The following is a 19,601-nucleotide window of genomic DNA, read 5'->3' as shown; positions in this document are numbered from 1 at the left end:
GGCGATGACTAATGGGATGATACTGTAGGAAGGAGAGCAGGAAGGATGCAAATTGCCGGAATATTGGGTTACCTTCCTTAAACAAGACAAGCCTGGCCTCGGAAGGAGGAGGAAAAAGCAGGAAGTCTATGATTGGGAAAAAAACCTAATCTACTTAATATTTCCAGGGACCATAAAAATGGTGAACGATTCTCATTCCTTTGGCTGAGACCAAGTACATAGAAGAGAGTAAAAAGCTTGGTCCTAGGGCCTTCAAAGGCCACCCTTTGAAGACTTCAGTAGGTCCTCTGTTTGGGGGGCTCTAGAAGATCTGGTCCTCCTTAGGCTTCAACCTAAGGAAATGAAGGGCAGAAGGTGCTGGTTTCCACTGTGGCCCTACCACTTTTCAAGCACCGATTTTCCACTTAATGGAACTGAGAACACGTGTCCTATTATAGAAGGATATCTTAGAACTTAACACATTTCAACATGTGGTGACCATCGGGGGCTCAAGTTTAAGGTCAAAATACCATAAAAATTATATATAAGAAAAAAAAAACAATTTTCATTACAGTTTTCCTGTAATGTTTTTACAATACAACACAACACATTTATTTTTGGAACTGCCTTACACCCAACCCAGGGTAGTGCCACCAACCACCCTCACCATGCAGCCATCCTTACTACTGGCTGTCACGATATGAAGTCATATCCTGGCACAATTTTTAAGGATGTGCGCTACCAGGTGGAAGAAACCTATGGAGGACCAAACCAACACCACAGTGTTCATGGGCCAGTGTTGGGTTAATCTCCCATTTAACTGGCCCATTCAGTAGCTGCAGGGAGACTGATGCCCCCTGGACCTACAGCCTACGGCAGAATACACCACTGTCTTTGTAAATGCCTCTGCAACACGTTCCTTTAGCACGTATCCATCCACGATATCTGCCTAGCAGGCCACAAATCAGATGAAAATCCTCCCAGGTGGGTCCACAGTAGGGTCCCAAAGTGCTGTTGGCCAGGAGTGACCAAGACCACCACCCACTGGGCTGTAGGACTTCTGCTGCAGCAGAGGGGTATGGTGTTTAGGATATGTACGGAGCTGTATTGTTTCTTCCTATTAACATTTATTCCGTGCAGTTACTTTGTTGCCGTGTTTTCAGTGTCCCCTCCTTTATTCAGCAGTATGGATGGCGGTATTTACACGCGTGTTCCCTGGTGTCAAACCACATTACTGGCCAATAGCAACTTCCAGCTTTGGTGACATTTAAAATAAAATGAAAGAATAGTTTAAGTAACCTGAGCTCAGCTGCACTAGTTATGTTTATGCCTTCTTGGTTTTCCCATCATCTCCATCTTGGTGGGAGATGCAACCTATAGGGGTTAATACAAATTCTGCCTCCTCTGATTTGGAAGCAGATCAGGTGACCATTTACACAGAGACACTTTAAAGCAGTTTTTTTAGATTTCTTCAATATAGGTCATAACCCAAGCCCAGACTGACCATCTGGCATACCAAGCAAATGCCCAGGGGCCCCTTGCCATCACCACCCAATGTGCCGCTCCAGCAACAGACATCGGGGTGCTGCGGCATGCAGCCGACTCATTCTGGGCAGCGTATTTTCAGCCGCTGGTCCAATTTATGCCGTCCGGCCCCACTGACCTAAAGCGTCAGGGCCAGTCCAGCTCTGGAATGCTAACAAGACACGTATGTGACCTACGGTGTAGAAAGTGGTAGCAGGAGACTAGATGTTTTCTCCTTTTCATACTCACACATTTTGAGCTCTAGAACAGAAAGACAGAGGGATTAAGACCCGCAGAGGAACTGACCAAAAACAGGAGAAGGCATGTACTACTGACAGTTTTCTTCTTAAAGCCCGGAGGTTGCACATCATAATAATTCAGGTTCCCCTTCTACAAATCCCCAATTTTCCAACTTTTTATTTTACCACTTTGGAATTCAGTTTTGACAGCAAATACGATTTCTCCTTGGTTTAATATAAAATCTTAACATTTATAGCCTTGTATGGTCTGCTTTTTACCCTTGACCACTATCGCCCTCACTGTACAGAATCCCTTTGTGGTGTATGAAATCTTCTCTCTTCCCACCCCAGAGGATGACCTCTTGTTCTTTGTACTTCTGTTAAAGAACATGTCACTGAAGGGCTCTTTATGTTGGCCCCAGACATATTTACACAAGGTGATGCCTCACCCCTGACTTGTCGTCAAGAGGCAAAATTATATCCTCCTGCCGTAAATCAACATCCTATTTTATACATGACTATCTTATTGGCTTTTGCAGCTGCTGACTGGCATTGTGCACTGTTGCCTACAATTATTCCTAATTCCTTTTCTGTTGTAGTTTCCCTGCCTGAGATACCATTGAACGTATGTTGCATTGTTACATTATTTTGAGTATCAGTAGAACTTCTTCAGCAATTAGTAATTATACCAAGATCCTTCACCATTCAGGACTCCAACACACAAACAAGGATGCAGATGCATGAACCTCCTTAGAGCAATTTGTGAAGACAACACATACATTGCTTCCATTATTTTATTTGACTTTCTACAATCACCTTGCTTGGCTTGGAGAGCCCCCCAACAAAGAGATTGAGTTTAACAGCCAACCGTTATACACTAAACACAACGAGGAAAGGTCTATTCTAGGTCCGAGTCGGGTTACACTGGTCCAACAGAGGACAAGAGTGATTTCAGGATGACCTGCTCATGAAGTGCCATAAAACTAATTTGTGTTCAAACAGATTAACCTGAAACCTGGTCTTTGCGCTCGGACCATCGTCGCCCACCCTGGTCTTAAACCGTCTGGTAGTTGCATCTCCAGGATAGAAGAGTGGAAACCAACAGTTCCGCAGTGCATTTATTACTGGTCAAATGGGAATTTTTCCAGTTCCCTGTGATGGGTCTTCATCTTATTTTTAGAGCCATTATTCAGATATGCCAATAAGGCTTGGTATGGATCATGGAGCATATCTGTAGACCCCACTATTTTTTTAGCCATTTAGGACTCCTGGAGATGCCACCACTTATTGGGAAGAAAAGGGCAGGTTTTAGGCATAAAAAGGTGGTTAATGTTTGGCGTTGATGATGTCAATGAACTCCGCCTTGAGTGAAGCTCCTCCTACCAGGAAGCCATCAATGTCTGGCTGAGATGCCAGCTCTTTGCATGTGCCTCCTGTGACTGACCCTGCAAAGAGAACAAGATTAGGTTGGCAAGACAGGTCTCGGCTTCATGGCCTCAGAAGAGAACTGCCCACAGGCTCCTACATGTATGAGGCCACTTCCTACACTGCCATATCATCAGATTCCTACCCCAAAAGCCCTGTGGGGCCATTCACATGGTATGCCGCAAAAAGATTGGCTTTCAGAACAGCATGCTGCCATAAGGTGTGTGAATTGCCGAGAACCTATGAGCACGGCTCACTTGATCTAATGTAGGTTGACGTTCCACACTTACCTCCATAGATAATGCGAGTGGATTGGGCAACTTCCTCAGAGACGTGAGTCTTCAGCCAATCGCGGAGCTTGATGTGCACCTCTTGAGCCTGGGGTGAGGAGAGAAATGGCAGTTAGAATCTTGGATTAAAGAGTTCTCCAGCCCTTTTCTGCTTAAAAAAAATAATGAAAACTGGGAATTCAAAAATCATAGCCAGTGATACTCGTCGGTTACTCACCTGTTGAGGGGTGGCCGTTTTGCCAGTTCCAATAGCCCAGACTGGCTCGTAAGCCAGGACGACCTTGCTCCAGTCCTTCACGTTATCTGTGGCAGGGAATATAATATTACACCGATTAGTAACTGGTCCAACATTATCTGGGGGCCGCAGGGACTGAAAGGGTATATCCTGCGCAGGCTGCAGCCTCAGAGATTGAGGATTGCTCTCACCTGCAATGGCTTTGGTCTGCTCAAACACAACCTTCTCGGTGATGCCAGCTTCGCGTTGATCCAGCTTCTCCCCAATGCAGGCGATGACGCCGAGACCCTCGGACAGGGCATGGGCCACTTTCTGGCCAGTCAGCTGCGGGGCAGAAAAGGTATAGAGGGACAGTTACCTTACAACCGCGGCCAATGCAGTCACTAAACTTGCCAGAGAGAGGAACATTACGAAGGTCCAGCCTCCATCGTGAATTCTTGAGTCATTTCTTTAGCTCAACATTGATCTACAAGTAAACTTTCCACTTATCTACAAACTCCTGGTTTAGTGTGTATATCAGGTTACCGCATTACTGAGCGAGCGCCAAGCACCCCATCTTACCTCGTCTGACTCCCCGAACACGTGTCGCCTCTCCGAGTGCCCAAGGATCACCCAAGTTGCACCAACATCCTTTATCATTGCTGGGCTGCAGAGAGGAAAGGGTCAATAAGCCCGATCACAGAGCTTTTACACAGATGCCGTGTGACATCATACATCGTTACATCACAGACCTGATCTCCCCAGTGAAAGCGCCCTTTGCCACCTTGTAACAGTTCTGCGCCGAAACGGCAAACTTGGCGTCCAGCTTCTGCCGGGCGAAGTCCAGGTAAATGGAGGGGGCGCCACACACGACATCTGGGGCAGAAATCAGAGTCAGCAACACGGAACTTTCTTACAGCCAAACATAACACCCGGGTATTTATATATAATAATGCAATAATTATATTGAAAAGGGACAATAAAGTTTTCTTTATTCAAAACCTAGAAGAGTAGCATAGCAGTACTATTTTCCTTAAATTGGGCCACATTTCCAGTTCATTATAGACAGTCCAGTAAGGAAGGAAGAGTGTGAGTGAGAGTGAGAGAGTGAGAGTGAGACCACTGAATATTTGGGAGTGCACATGCGCAAGGGTAAATACCTATCGAATATGTGGCAGAATAGGCTGGCGGGGTTCCTGAACGATCCCCTATTTAATGGAATGACATTTATTGTGTTGGAGACACGCACAGGGTTAATATCTGGGAGTAGAGCCCATGAAGGATACGGGAGAGGGGGCAGTGGCTACACGAGGGTTCACGGTGGCTTTCGGGACACATACAGTTACAGTAGCCAAGGACACGAGTCTCCCCCGACAGCCGGCTATTTCTGGAGAAGCTTCCCATTTATTTTGGGCTCCCTGGAAAGGTTAAGGAGTCGCGCCCTTCATACTTTCAGGCGCGGGGTCCGTTTAAAGGTCACGGACAGATTTAGGACGCCCCATACTCAGCTGTCACCGCCTGGCAGGGTTAAAGGTCACCTGAAACCCAGTAGCGGCTCTGCCCGTCCCACTATGAACCAGTACAGTAACTGATCTGATGTGACCCCAGTGCTGGGGGACGTGGAGGGCCGCGTGTTAATGATGGCGAGACTCAGAAGCCAGCGCAGGGAGAGTGTGCTGCAGCCTGTGGGTGCGACGTACTGTCTCTTTAAGGCTGTGAAGCTGCAGAGTCCGTACGTGCCTGGGAGCACAGAGGCAGGCGGTACGGATAAGACTCAGCGCGCCACCATGAGACAGCCAACGAGACAGCCGTATCCAGCGCTCGCAGCGGGGTCCCGGACCCTCTGCCGCTGGGTTTGAGGGGGTATTAAATCCTCCGTTTTAGCGTCTGAAATGCAGTTATTGCCCGGCAACCCCGAGATGCCGGATCCCCCCGGGACGCGATGCATCCCCATCGATTTACGACGCACGGTGGGTTTGGTGGTATAGAGTTTGCAGCACGACACAGTTACTAAGACAAGGTCGCACTATTTCTGAAGGACAAACAGGTCATTAATGCACGAGAGGCACGCGATGACACATTTACTGTAAAACAGAGCATCGCACCGGCTAAAGGAAAGCAGGGCTCGGCCGCGGCCACTAAACACAGTAACCGACCCGCCGCAGGGGCGGACACACCGAACCCGCCGGCAGACCGGCCCCATCCGGCCCCCGTCTCTCCTGCTGTAAAGACTCAAACCTTAATCAGCCGCTGGTCTTGTCTTAGATTCAGGAGCCGTATGTCTATCCCATGCATGTTTAAAACCCCAAGACACGGATACACATCATACAAGACGTACACACGTAACGCTAACACGAGATCATGCAGAACACGGCCTGAAATAAGGGCCGACAGGGGAGAGTATTGTTAGTTGTTACTAACAATGAATAACGATCGCCGCGAGTGGGATAAGCAGTAACTTTAGTCCAAAGTCCCTGCTGATTGGATAATTGAATCGCCGATCGGTTGCTGCAATAAATACGGATACAATGTATATGTCTGCATTTTGTTCATTAAGGTTTATTAGACAGTTACATGCGCAGAACGTGCTTGCAGTCAGGAAAGGAAGCGATTACCCAACACGTATCGCAAGGTTTACTCACTGTCTGGGGCAACAGTATTTTAACCCCTCTGTCACTGGAGCGCTAAACTACATGTGATCTCACCAAGCAGTCCTATAGGGTGATGATCAGCAGTAAAGCAGCCCCACATATCCCGCGGGGCCGAGCGGTGGGTATTTGGACAGGTGCAGCCCCTACCCTTGTACCTGGGAAGTAGCAGGGTTTGCCCCCTTTATAATGCCATATTGGATTCTTATTTAATGATATCCGACTGTCCCCATCAGCACTTTCCTCACAGCTGAAATCCCTGCTTGAACACAGGTGACCTAATGCCAAATACCTTCACACCTCACAAGCCATGTGATCATTAAAGCACTCTGGCTTCCACTATTAGCGAGTCAGTGGACTATGAAAGGGTTAATAGTTAAAGGGCTTAATGAGAAAGACCCCAGTGATGCGCATCAGCAGGCAGAGTCGGCGGCACATATATATTCTATATACGGTGTATGTGTGTTTATGTATAGATAGAACTATGGGTAACGCTGCAATGACCGCGGATCACCCGCAGGGGGTGCTGTGGCCCCTACCTGTGTCCGCGTTAATCTTGCCGTTATTCAGGGTGTTGATCAGCTCCCCCAGGCTTTTCTTGTCTCCATTCATCTTCCAGTTCCCCCCCACGAAGAATTTCCTGCTGGGAGACATGATCGCGAGTGGCTGTGGGCTCGAAAGTGTGGGAGCAGCGCGTCTGTGCGGATCCTTTCAATAACTGACGGGTCACACCCACCGCTAAGCACCGCCCGGCAATGACAGCGGCCACGCCCCTACTCTCCGCTGGCGCCATATTTAGTGTGGGCAGAGCTATCCGTGCATAAAAGAGACGGCAGGAAACTGGATCGTTATTATCAGGCCGTCCATAGAAATTAATAAGCAGGAAAGAGGGGGTTAACCCCCCCAGGGGAGGGTCCGCAACTGTTTGCCCCTTAGGGACAAGTTCAATGAAATGGCCAATTGTGGGATTTCTGTTACCCAGAGAGCTCCGCCCCCTTCATGGCGAATTTCAAATAGACTAAAAGAGCCCAATGGATGCTGGTGTTACACGTACTGGCAGCTGTCCAGGGGGCCACCTCCTAACCGACTGCAGGTAGCATGAGGCTGGGCAGAGTCCAGGCCCGGGGGTAACAGGAGTGCCAATCCTGCAGTAAGACTGGGGAGGAATGAATTCCCTTACCTGGGGAACCTCAGGGGTCTTGCCCCAATCTCAGGGTGATGGTGCTGATTCTCGGGGTCACACAGTCTGGAGCCGACTCCTTCCTATTCTACAACTAATGTGATCATATATAAGATCCCCAATTCGTGCTTTTGCTCCCAGTATGTTATGGTTGTGATCCCTGCTTGAATGCAGGTGACTCAAGTGTATCTGTGAATAATAACAAATCAATGTTTCCTTGAGACCCAGTATTAGAGAAATTTGGGGAGTCACTACCTAGAATGTCCATGATGGGCCATTAAGGGGTTAATATTTGAGTCTCTGCATCACCTTAGCTGCTGTTTCGTGGCATTCGTTATCATCTACAAACATCACAATTTATAAGAAACTTTTTATATGTAATTAGAATAAACAGGATTGTTTTTCTGCTCGAGGAGGAGGGGAGCTATAGGTTTGTAGCTGCAGCTTCTCCCCAAGTACATTTGCATCCTTCTTTGGCGAGGCTGTCCAAAAGCACCTACGATGGGTACATCAGCAGAAGAGCCGGACCCCGGAGCGATGGAAGAAGGCGGCCGGTCCAATGAATCCCGTTTTCTGTTACATCACGTGGAGGGTGTACCTGGAGAACACGCGGCACCGGGACGCGTCCATGGGGGCCGCACCTCACAGCGTACAAGACCTGCTGCTAACGTCTCGGTGCCGGATCCCACAGCGCAGCTTCAGGGGTCCAGCGGAGTCCGAGGCTCGACGGGGCAGAGGGGGGCCGACGCGATAATACACAGGAGGTCATAATGTTACGGCTGATCGCTGTATAATAAACGAGTCTCACCTCGCTGCTTGGGACCCGGCCCCCTTCCGTGGTTTCAGCCATTCCTGTTGCTATATACGATGAGATCACGGACCGCGTGGCAGCCGCTGTACATCGGCTTTAACCGACAAGCCCGTCCGCGGTACAAATCACGACAATTTAATCGCCTTTCATCTGGTTCGACACAGGCAAGACATTTATTATTAGCAAGGTGATCGTGTATATATCCCCCCCCTTCCTTGCCACGTGCCATCTTTGCCTCCGACTCTAAAGGGTTAAAGCTTAATCTACATCTCTTACATCTATGACATCATTGAACAAATATATTTATATATATCTATATATGTGACCTGACCTAAGCAGCTATCAGATTCTACCACATACCAGACTACGCCGTGTCCCCGGTACATACATACATATTACATGTACATAAAATGCAGCGACTGAAGGATGGGGAGGAAAAAAAACCTTTATTCACACCGATGAGTCTGGGATAAAATACACAAATTAGCCGATGCCAGCGTCCGGACTCGGTTCTGACCCGTCCAGCCAGACTCCAGGTCCTTTTGCTGCCCTTGAGAGGAGGTCCCAACCCTAGCGCCGCGTTTCGTGACACCCCACTCCCTGCACAGGGGTCAAAGGGAGGCAGATTCCACAGCGTGTATGAACACAGACCCCCGTACTAAGAGGGGCTTTTAGGGTAACAACCTGCCTGTAGGCATGTACGGACAGGGGGCGATTAGCTCTGCACACGCTGGTAGAAGTAAATATACCCCAAGTCTTTGGGTGGCTTTTCCGACGCGCAAACTTTCTGGTCGTTGTATATGACCCACCTGCAGAAGACAGAAGAACAAGGAGTAAGTGGGGGGGGGGGGCGTCCGGCAGGCAGTTCCGGCGACTGAGGGGTAAGAATAAAAAGCAAGAGAGCGACGAGACACGTAAAGGATCTCTCACCTTCCTTCTTTCTTTATGTGACACACGTAATGGCCGCACATAGTGGACGTGCCCATGTGGCTAATGAATGCAAACAGCTCGTATCCTGCGGGAGAAGAAGAGGCAATGAGGTCTATTCACCCCACAAGAATAGCCCCCGGTCTACTAACAACCCCCCCCCGCCTCCCCGATACTCACTGCCAGTGCCGTCCCTCACACGAGGACCCGCGGCCGGTAAACTCTCCGACACGGACTCGGCGGCAGAGCGGCCCTCCGACAAATCCATGGCGGCCTCGGCATCTAGATCATCGATGTGCGAGAAGATCCAGTCCACGGCGCGTTCCAGGCTATTGTTCTGCAGGGTGACAGAGGAGAAAGTCAAAAGGCGGGAGATTTGGAGCATGGCCCCCTCTGTCAGGCCTGAGGGCCACGATACGATATAACGTCCCAGCGCCAGTGAGGGAAAGCCGGGAGTGGCAGACCGCGAGGGCGCTGTGAGCGGTAGGCAGGTGTGCGTATGTGTGACTGTATGTGCGTGTGTAGCGATATAAACAAACAGATTCAGTATGCAATAACTACGCAATAATGACGGCCCCTCGTCCATTAAATAGCCTAATATTTAAAAAAAACAGTCAATCAACGATTGTGATTAATTTATTACAATACAATATACCAGATATATTGTTTTTCCATTTATACCAGCTATTTTTTTTTATTAAAATACATGGAAACATCTTAAATATTGCCTTATTTTTTTCTAATATTTAAGGGATTTTTTTTTTTTTTTTTTTGATTAAATTCTTGGTCCAAATTCGATTTGAGACGCGTTTCAACCAAAAATGTGAGATCTGCAGGGTCCTAGTGCCGGGGCAGGGAATGACGAGACCCCACTGATATACTCACGGTGGCTCGGAGAGCTCTCACAGCCTGCTCATGCGAGAAACCCATGGATATTATCGTCGCCACGTGCTCCTCTGGTGGGGGGTCTCCTCCTACACTGACTGGGGCACTCACGCCAGATACCACTAGAGGGTGGGCAAAATCTGAAGAAGTGGGGAAAGAAGGCATGATCAACGAGAAGCTTCAGATAAACTGCAGAAGACTAGGCCCCGGGTCACTGGCCAAGGTGAAAGATGACCTCATGTATTACCTGGGTCATCCATATGTGACATCACCCACGTCATAGCAGCCTCCGCTCCGCTATTGCCTGTGTAATACACAGCCTTACGGCACGCCTCCGCCGGGAAGCCCATCTCCACCAGCTGAGTTACCACGGACTCGTCAAGCACAGGAGCTGGAGAGTTAAGAATAAGTTAGTGATACATAAAGTGGGGGGGAGAAGCGAAGAAGGGAAAGGGAATCCTGCGGGGGTTTGGATAGAGTGACAGGACACGGAAAGGGAGCCCACGGGCAGACCCCCCCACCCCGCATATCGACAGCGAGCGTGAAGATTCACAACGCGATACACGCCGCACACACAAACACGCTTACATTCATGATATGGACCCAACTGCGCCAAATACAGCTTAACACACGGTATATAATGGCTCCCCGACCCGCTAAGACCAAACATCGAGCCCTCTGGTATTTTACGTAAATACAAACGAGCAGATCTGTCAAATTATTATTTTTATTATTAAAGACAAAACTTTTAAAGGGTTGGGGCAGAAACAGTAAGAATGATGCCTTGAAAGCGTTAAATTCGGCAGAGTAAGTGGAACATCAGCTTTAAGAAGGTATTAATTCCTGATAAAGTGTAGATAGGATGCAACAATTAATGCCACTTTTTAGTAAAGTAAACGGGCATTTAATGCAGCTCTGTCACTGCAAGTGAGGCGTCCGCTGGCGGCCCCCGCTTTTATCAAAGGACAGAAGAGGGGCTTTCAACAGGCGAAGCCACAAGAGGGCGCCATCCACCAAGAAAATAAAACCTGGCCGTGGTACCTACAGGGGACACTCAGCCGGCCGACACGTTATCTCACCCCACGGAGAACGCCCAGGGTCCCAATCGCTCACCCCGCAGGCGTCACACGGATGAGACCACGAAGGGACGCATTGTTTCCATCCACATTTGCACAAGTACCAGCTTGGCACTCTCGTGACACACGCTAGTGTTCTTACACACTAATAGTATTTACAATCACATTCGACACACACACACGCCAGTGGCTTTACACACGCGCTCACGGCACACGCGAGGGGTCCGACAAGAGGCAGAAACACTAACATGTCGGAGAGGAGAAGTTAGGGGAGCAGTAGGAGTCGTCATCGTCGTTGCCATAGAAACCAAGGGTACCTTTGGGCTCATCTGGGGTGACCAACGGAGGGGCAACGTCTTGAAGCTCTTCTTCGTCTGCCTGCAGCCCCCCGCCCCGGAACTGGGACAGGTCCAACTCCTCGGGGACATCAATGGAAACATCTAGATATCAAAGAAAAGTGCAGATTAAGGTTTATTTCTATTTTATGTGGGACCTTTTACCCCTGCCCTAAAAACATCACCCAGATAACCCCCTCTGTATTATTCCATTTAGTATTCACCCCCATCACACATATAACGCTCTCACCTAGTTTTTTGGGCACCCAGTCAAGGCCAAAAGTGAATTTCTTAATCTGGATGACCAAATAGTCAGGAAATGAGGCAAAGCTGGACGTCCTATGGAGGGAGAGAAGAAATCAGTTTCGGGTGAGATGGAGGAGGCAAGAGAGAAGGGTGTGAGAGAGACAGTCGGACACTAAGAATCACACCGTCCTAATCAGCTTCACCCAAAACGCATCCCCAGGACACTGAGCCGACGTAGAATCTGCGGGCAGAATCTCCCCGTAGTTACAGCTGTTATTTTGTTATCATATAATATTAGTAAGCGCTTATATCTCGGGATAGTATAAGAGATAAATAGTCAGATAAATGTCTGTAACTGTAACAGAACGGCGTCGAAGTCCAACACGTTACGCATTGGAGCCGGTTGGGGTTTTTGGCCGGGTCTCTTACTTTAACGCAGTGGATTTGGCCTGCAGGGCCGAGCTCCAGAACTCGTCCAGTTGTTCGGGGGCAGCAAACGCATCCAGGCAGGCCGAGAAAGGGATCCGTGCTCGGACCAGCTCCGGCGGGGGTCTGTGTTCCTGCTCGGCCTGGAGTCTGCTCTGCTCGTATATACTCAGCTCCTCTGTGTGACACAAGAGACATCTCAATGAGGATCACAACGTACGCACTCAGCACGGGAATCCACAAAGTTCCTTCGTTTCTCGCGGCGACGCTGGATTTTTCATTCAAATCATACAATCTCTCCAAGGATTTCTTTGCTCCATCATCCAAAGAGAACCCGGACCATCATAGACAACTTGGACTACAAACAGATACTAGAATACAAACCATCCCCAATGTAATCTTATAGGATGGTTGATCTTGTGTCAGTCCTGGTTAGTTTACAAGCAGCCGTCACGGGATCGGTTAAAATTATACTACATCATACGTAGAATTCGCTCGATGCCAACGCAACAAGCCACGCCATCGTTCCCTAAAGCCCACCTTTGTTAAGGGCCGCTTCCATCGGCACAGGGAGCTGGAGGATGTACTCGACCCTCTGAGTGTACTTGACCTTCTGAGACACCAGACACTTGATCTTCTCCTCCACCAGGAAACGAAAAACCTCGTTGGGGTTGGACGAACTTCGGCAGTTCCTCTAAACAAAGATGGAGGTGAGCATTGTGCAACCCCCCCAAAAAACAACACTGTATGCCCAGGTCTGGTCTACAGCCTGTCTAAAGTGAATTAGAATGCATCTTAAAAACAAAAGCCCCCTTTCGAGATTGCATACCGATTACTGCGAATACAGAGGTTCTTTACCAGATCTCTGCTTTCTTACATGGGTGTCAGGGCTCAAGAAGCCATCATTGGCTTGTAAAAGAGCGATTACAGTTGTAACCAGGGGCCAACATTTGCAACCAGGGGCCAACATATGCAACCAGGGGCAAACATATGGAACCATGTCGCTCATAACTTTCTATGCCATTTTACAGATTTATACCATTTGGGTGCATTAAAGGAAACTAAATGAATGAGTTGAGTTACACATCAGGACATATTTTAATATCGCATAAGATAGAGAATGGGTGCCATATCAGTACGTCTTGGTCCCTGATGTGCCTAATATAGCATAATCTGAATAATGTAATGCGGATAAATACCGAAGCGGCTTTCAAAAGTATTTCTATATCCAAGTTTTTTCTCAGAAAAATAAAAAAAAGATAATGTTCTTTAGAGATAGATACCGCTGCCCCCCGTAGCACTTACCTCCACCATGTTTATGAAGTGCAGGAAGAATTCCTGGGCATCCTGCTGACGGTTGGTGGAAAACTCTGCGTGTCCCTTTCCCACCAGGGCTTTGAACATGCGCGGAGCAATCCCATCCTGCATGCCCTGAAACAAAGAACAGATCCACCCCTATCACATCGCACTTTCTTTCCAGGCAGACAGACCCGGGAAGCGCAGTTACTGCACACTCATACAAACATCACTCACCTTCTGATCGGCAGTGTCGGTTTCTTTCTCAGCTGCTGGCTTTGAGTGTTCGCCAGATGACAAGCCGTGTCCCAGCTTAGCTCTGCGGGAATCAAACACGGACAGGGACTATCAGCACGATGCCGGCACTCCTCCCATACATGCGCGATTCTGTACTGCCCCCCCCCGCGCGCATGCAACTACCCAGCCCTATGTACGTCACCAATCATCACTTACACCTGGGTGTTAAAATCCTGCGTAGGGTCACCGGGGGCTTTCTGGAAGATTTGCTCCATCCGGTCCACGTACCTGTAGGCAAAAACACAAAAAAAACCCCTAAGGAACCAGTCGGAATCCTCCTCGAGCCGGAGCTTCCCATCCCCTTTCCTTATTCTTTCTCCGTTAACATAAAGCCCCCGACAGGGCCGCCCGGGGCACTTACTTGCGCTGGAAGGCGGGGATGTTGAAGATGACTTGCATGGTCGAGTTGAGGTAGCAGCTGTTTCCCAGATTACGTATCCCGGTGTAGCCTGGCCCGTACAGCGGCTGGAGCTGTACCCCCGACTCCTGGATCAGATCCCACTCCCCGATCCGCTGATTCATATCAATTTCCAGCTCGGTCATCGTTTTGTCCGTCTAATGGAAGGCAAAAGGGAGGCACAGCGTTTACTGGGCTAGCCCTTTAACTCTGAACTATAATAAGCAGTTACATATAACACACACCCAATCACAGAAAGCCCTCGCAACTCTAATAATAATAATAATAATAATAATAATAATAATAATAATAACGTATACACCAGAAAAGAAAGATTCCGCTTAAATAGAGTAAACGGAACCAATATGGAATCCGACGGCCGATAAGAACCATTCAGCACATCTAGTCTGTCATGCTGTGAAAAATGTAAATCTTTTTTTGTTCTTTCATCTTGCCTTAGCCGTTAAAACACTTATTAATACACTTATCGTATGTATGTTGCCACAAACTGCCACACACACACCTTCTGCATCTTCATCATGTCAATTCCGAAGTGAGACAGATGCTCTGCTAGGTTGGGGTCCAGCACCATATCATCCTCATCATAGGAGTAGACATCTGCAGCAAGAGGGGAACTTGGTTAAATGAGAGGATTCAGGAAATACAGTATAGGAGATTGGGGAGAGAAAGGGGGTTTCACACACTTAGTGAACAAACAGCGTCAGGATAGACACATATTAGAGGACTAACCTGCCCCGTCAGGGGTTATTGTGCCGAGTTTGACAGCCAGCGGGTAGCCAGTCTCGCGGTAATGATGCACCGCATGGTTATTCCCTCCACTACCATCGAAGTATCTTCTCCCGCATAAAATGGAGCCATCGGTCAAATTAAGCCAGAGGTTTTCACGAAGGTCACACACGCTGCACTTCCACCCGCTGGAGAGAAAGAGAGAGAATAAACATCACAGAATTAACAAGGACCACCGAGCGTGCATGCGCAGCCCACCAGGAAATAAAAACATCTTTCATATCAATGAACGCACCAAACAGGCACAAACCTAGAATATATTTTGGATATAACTTCCCCAATAAAAAAAAGCAACACAGAAAATACCGCAACATTTTGTGTTCTTTTTCAGATGATACATTTCTGTCGGTTCTATATTTTCCGCACGCCATCATCTTAGTAAATATTTTAATTGAACTTAATGATCCTTTTGCCAAGACCGGGTTTACAGCCTTCCACACGGGAAGCCAAGCACGAAGAAAAGGTAGTCACAAGGGCCAGGGGCACTTACCACGGAGGAATGCGGGGAACTCCTTCGAGCTGGGGCAGGTTGAACGCGTGTTTGGAGACCTGCCTCACCTCCCCATCCCACGCCTGGACCTCCTGCTTGCGGGACGCCGAGTCAGCAGACAAGATGGCATCGATAGCCGAGGACACCTGACAGAGCGGGACAGAGCAATTAGTCAGCAGTCCTCTCTTTCTCAGAGCCCCTTGTGAAACGCCCTCTAACCCAACCAACCCCCCCACAGCGAAAAGCACTCACCCGGTCTCTGACCATGTCCGGAAGTCCCGACAGCTCATCTCTATGAACCTCCAAGAACTCGGGAAGAATGACCAGCTTCACTTCCTCTTCATATTCACACTGCTCGTCAGTCATGTCAAAGCCTCCCTCCACCCCTACAGGGGGCAATAAAACAAACGGGGGGGTTTAGAAGGTTATCAACTTAGAGAGACAGTACAGAAAGAGGGCCAATGCGTGAAGACAGGAACAGGTGTGATGGGTGGGATATTACTGACCTATTTAGACCCCCTTGGCTCATACCCAGAGTCACCTAACACACAGCAGCATCTTATTAAACAGAGGAAACCCCCCTAAGAATTATTGCAACAAAGCGGAGGGCGAAGGGTTAGGGTTTACCGATAGCAAGACGCGTGGGCTTCTTGCGAGGAGGATCGCCGGTGCCTGAGCTGGAGTCATCGGATTTCTGGAAACACAAAATTTTGACATAATTGTTGATCTGGTTATAAAGCTACCTCTGCTACAAAAAGCCATCAGTACACAAGCACCGCGGTTACACACACAGCGGTCTTCACTAGACTGACACCCAACTTGTACCGGTTTGGGGGTCCTCTTGAGGTGGAGAAAGGCTCTCTGGCCGGTTTTGTTATAGTAACGTTCCACGTAGGGTCGTCCAAAGCCCAGAAAGGAGTTCATACAAACGTACAGACCGCATTCCGACTCCTGCGGAACAAAAGGGACAAAACGTCAATCATCTTCCACACCGCACACCTTCAATTCACGATAGACGCGCATGTGTTTGTGTGACATCATACAGCGAGGGGATTTAAACATGCACGGGATCGGCATACGGCTCCTGAATCTAAGACGAGACTTTGAGTCTTTACAGCAGGAGAAACAGGCGGCTAGACGGGGGCCAAATAGGGCCGGTCCTTTTTATGCTGGCTGGTGGAATTTAGTGAGATTTTGCGTGATTATCTGTTACAGCAGGAAACTGTACTATTCGTGCCCACCTTTTTGCGATCTCAGGGAACATATAGACAGACAGACAGACACACATAGATCTTGACAAATGGTCTCACTAGGATGTTGACTAAATAATACAGACCACGTGGCACCAAAATGCAAAGAATATGTTTAAATAATAAAGCAAAACAAGTGCATTAAACTCCCTCCTGCACCCAACAGGTTAAAATACAGACAGATCTAATGGAAGGGAGCCGCACTGAAATAAATGCATAATGGTAATCGCTAAACAGTAAAAAAAATAAAAAAACACCACATTTTTTATCACCAAAAACAAGTAAAAGCGTATAAAGCACTTGGAGGGATATATAGGCGAACATGAGAGGGACAGGAAAGCGAACTATTGCTTATGGCAGCTTGTTTGCCTTTATATCCATGTGAGTGCTTTATACACTTTTACTTGGTTTCGGTAAGAAATTAAGTAGTTTTTTTTTTTTTTAGCTATTCTGTTATGCATTTTTTTAGTGCAATTCCCTTCCATTAGATTAGGATGTTGATTGAATACATTAATCTATCAATAAAAAGTTTAGTTTTTTTACAATAAAAGACCTGTGAGCGCTATATACTATATATACACAAATATATATATAACTTCACACCTCCTCAGCTTGCTTACAGTAGTAGACTAGATTGGGAGGCTTGAGGCGGCGCGTGCTAAAGGGACAGCAGTATCTACAGGCAGGTATGGGAGGACTCGCTGTCAGCACCTATGGAGAGTTTAGGGTAAATGGCCAAATGTCTATAAGGGCTGCAATGAATTGAATCCAGGCCTGCAGTATACACAGCCCACAACTGTCACCAGTGAAATCCGTTTACCCTATATAGGGGTGTGGCTAACAGTGTCTATATATACTGTCAGGTGAATACCACAGCGGTTGTCAGCATCTATAGATGGCTATAATGGGCGTTACTGATGACGTGATCGGCTATAAGGGGTAAGTGTGCTCAATTAGAGATTACAGATGAGACAGTAAGAATATATAAGTGAAGATCTATAGGCGGATATACGACCAGAAGCACCCCACTCCACCAGTGGCATACCGGTGTATGGAAGGAGAAGGCGCACTCATCCTTATGGACTCGGTCTCCAGCCCTCGGGACGCGGATAGTCGGCAGTACAGACAGCAGAGCATCTTTCCAGTCCGCCATGACTCCAGCGCCTGGATAGTTTCAGGATTCCGCTTCCGGTGACTGTCTGTCCGCTGATCCTCAGTCTCGGTGGTGACTGGACCGAACGCCAGGATACAGGGAGCATGCGCGGAAGCTCGTGGAAGCAAGTTGGCGCTGGTGACTGCGGCGCGTTGATGAAAATACGCATGCGCAAAAGCATCCGTGCTGCGGCAAACCATGTTGACATGTTTTGATTTCACGGCGGCCATCTTTAATAAGGGAAAGGGTGTGTTTGACTTTTGTATGTTCTCTCAATGAATCATTAAACATGATCTGATATTATTAAATCAAATTATTATTATTAAACAAAACCAAGGCCTTTTTACCTGAGAAAGTAATAACCACATCCTGGGTTTTTGCCCCAATCTCAGGGTGAAGGGGCAGATTCTCAATGGCACACAGTCCAGAGACGACTCCTTGCTATTCCACGCTAGTGTGATCATATATAAGACTCCCAATTGGTGCTTTTGCTACCAGTATGTTATGGTTGATATCCCTGCTTGAATGCAGGTGTATCTTTAAATAATGACAAGTCAAGTTTTCCATTAGGTCTGGAATTAGAGTCATTTGGGTAACACAGAGAGTAGAAGATGCTACCTAGAATCGTCACAGTGGGTTATTAAAGGGTTAATATTTCAAACGTTTTGTTAAGTTCCCAGGGATGGTGTCGATAGGGGTGACGGTGCAAAGCGGAGACCTGGAGACTTCCCAGGTGTGATGGCCGCACATTTCATTTTCATTCTCACACAAATCGTGCCGGGGGCCACACACTGCAGGACCCGATCTGCCACTGGAGCAGCAGTAACAGTAAGAATGTGGCCCGGCCGGCTACCAGATGGCCAATCCGTGCCTGTTGGAGGTTTATCTATAAAAAAAGGAATTTAGGTGCACAGACATAAATGAAGCGCAGTTACCATAGCAACAGGTGGAACGCTAGGTGATCTGCCGATCACTCCATATTTTACCATATTGTGCGTAGAATTGCACTTTTTTGGGAAGGTTGGTGGGGCTTCCATATTTGAAGGGAAAAAAACACAAATCGAAGGTTTCTCAAACCCTTTCAGCGCCAGGACAGTTTTGTCGTTGACCCAGTGTTAGTTTCAGACAATTTGCCGTGCTGTACATTATTAATAAGATATATATATATATATATATATAAATACAATTTTTTGTTAATGGCTGTATTTTGTCCAGATAAGACATCATGAAGACATACAAGCCTTGAATTTCTTCAGATTTCCAAATCCTTTGAATATATATAACATGCCGTGGGTTACTTTTTGTAGTGGCCGACACGTATACATTTTCCTGCCCGAGACGATCTACACGCCACATGCATACCTTCGGTGAACACGTGAATCGCTCAGAGAGAGACCCTTTTGTTTTGCAGGGTGGGAGTCAGAGGTGTGGACGGGGGTGGGATTATGTTTACGTGAGTTTGAGGCATTAAGGCATTTTAATGAGGAGAAGACCTTATTTATTCATTACATGACCTCATTCCCTGCTGTTTCTATACGCATCGTTGAGACTTTTTGCGGGCCGATGCCCTCATTGTTATTTATAGATTTATATAGTGCCATCATATTCCGCAGCGATGTACATCGAGTAGTCACTGTGCTGGCCTCTTTGCTAGATGTAGATCATACTGATGTGTCTTTGATCTGCCATATTGCTTTATTTATTAA

At 47.7% G+C, this 19,601-nt stretch overlaps 2 protein-coding genes across 5 annotated transcripts; both read right to left on the bottom strand.

Moving 5' to 3' along the window:
• Positions 1–2,531: 2,531 nt before the first annotated feature.
• TPI1 (triosephosphate isomerase 1) lies at positions 2,532–7,027 on the bottom strand. Its single transcript, XM_053450241.1, has 7 exons — positions 6,859–7,027; positions 4,424–4,547; positions 4,254–4,338; positions 3,884–4,016; positions 3,675–3,760; positions 3,458–3,545; positions 2,532–3,187 (listed from the first exon to the last, which is right to left on the bottom strand). The coding sequence occupies exons 1-7, from the start codon at positions 6,971–6,973 to the stop codon at positions 3,069–3,071; spliced, it is 750 nt and encodes a 249-aa protein (XP_053306216.1). The 5' UTR covers positions 6,974–7,027; the 3' UTR covers positions 2,532–3,068.
• Positions 7,028–8,737: 1,710 nt separating this feature from the next.
• USP5 (ubiquitin specific peptidase 5) lies at positions 8,738–17,947 on the bottom strand. Of its 4 annotated transcripts, none has more exons than XM_053450219.1 (20): positions 17,788–17,947; positions 16,312–16,443; positions 16,120–16,186; positions 15,745–15,878; positions 15,493–15,638; positions 14,946–15,130; positions 14,719–14,813; positions 14,160–14,353; positions 13,955–14,026; positions 13,739–13,820; positions 13,511–13,636; positions 12,746–12,899; positions 12,209–12,383; positions 11,784–11,872; positions 11,447–11,638; positions 10,370–10,513; positions 10,123–10,262; positions 9,418–9,574; positions 9,241–9,325; positions 8,738–9,119 (listed from the first exon to the last, which is right to left on the bottom strand). In XM_053450219.1, the coding sequence occupies exons 1-20, from the start codon at positions 17,893–17,895 to the stop codon at positions 9,026–9,028; spliced, it is 2,571 nt and encodes an 856-aa protein (XP_053306194.1). In that variant the 5' UTR covers positions 17,896–17,947; the 3' UTR covers positions 8,738–9,025. The 4 variants fall into 4 exon arrangements, with proteins under 4 accessions (XP_053306194.1, XP_053306196.1, XP_053306195.1 ...); XM_053450221.1 differs by having other exon boundaries at positions 11,516–11,638; XM_053450220.1 differs by having other exon boundaries at positions 16,318–16,443.
• Positions 17,948–19,601: the final 1,654 nt, after the last annotated feature.

The sequence above is a fragment of the Spea bombifrons genome, chromosome 11, assembly GCF_027358695.1.
Source record: "Spea bombifrons isolate aSpeBom1 chromosome 11, aSpeBom1.2.pri, whole genome shotgun sequence".
Lineage (NCBI taxonomy): Eukaryota > Metazoa > Chordata > Amphibia > Anura > Pelobatidae > Spea > Spea bombifrons.
The sequence above is the reverse complement of the archived record's forward strand: the minus strand, read 5'-3'. Positions and strand labels throughout refer to the sequence as shown.

Coding starts and splice junctions, on each gene's coding strand:
- TPI1 (XM_053450241.1), bottom strand. CDS start 6,973: ATGTCTCCCAGCAGGAAATTCTTCGTGGGGGGGAACTGGAAGATGAAT. Junction 4,548..6,858: donor CAAGATTAACGCGGACACAG/GTAGGGGCCACA, acceptor TTTCTGCCCCAG/ATGTCGTGTGTGGCGCCCCC. Junction 3,546..3,674: donor AAACGGCCACCCCTCAACAG/GTGAGTAACCGA, acceptor TCCTCACCCCAG/GCTCAAGAGGTGCACATCAA.
- USP5 (XM_053450219.1), bottom strand. CDS start 17,895: ATGGCGGACTGGAAAGATGCTCTGCTGTCTGTACTGCCGACTATCCGC. Junction 16,444..17,787: donor CCTTCTCCTTCCATACACCG/GTATGCCACTGG, acceptor TTTGTTCCGCAG/GAGTCGGAATGCGGTCTGTA. Junction 14,814..14,945: donor AATAACCCCTGACGGGGCAG/GTTAGTCCTCTA, acceptor CTCTTGCTGCAG/ATGTCTACTCCTATGATGAG.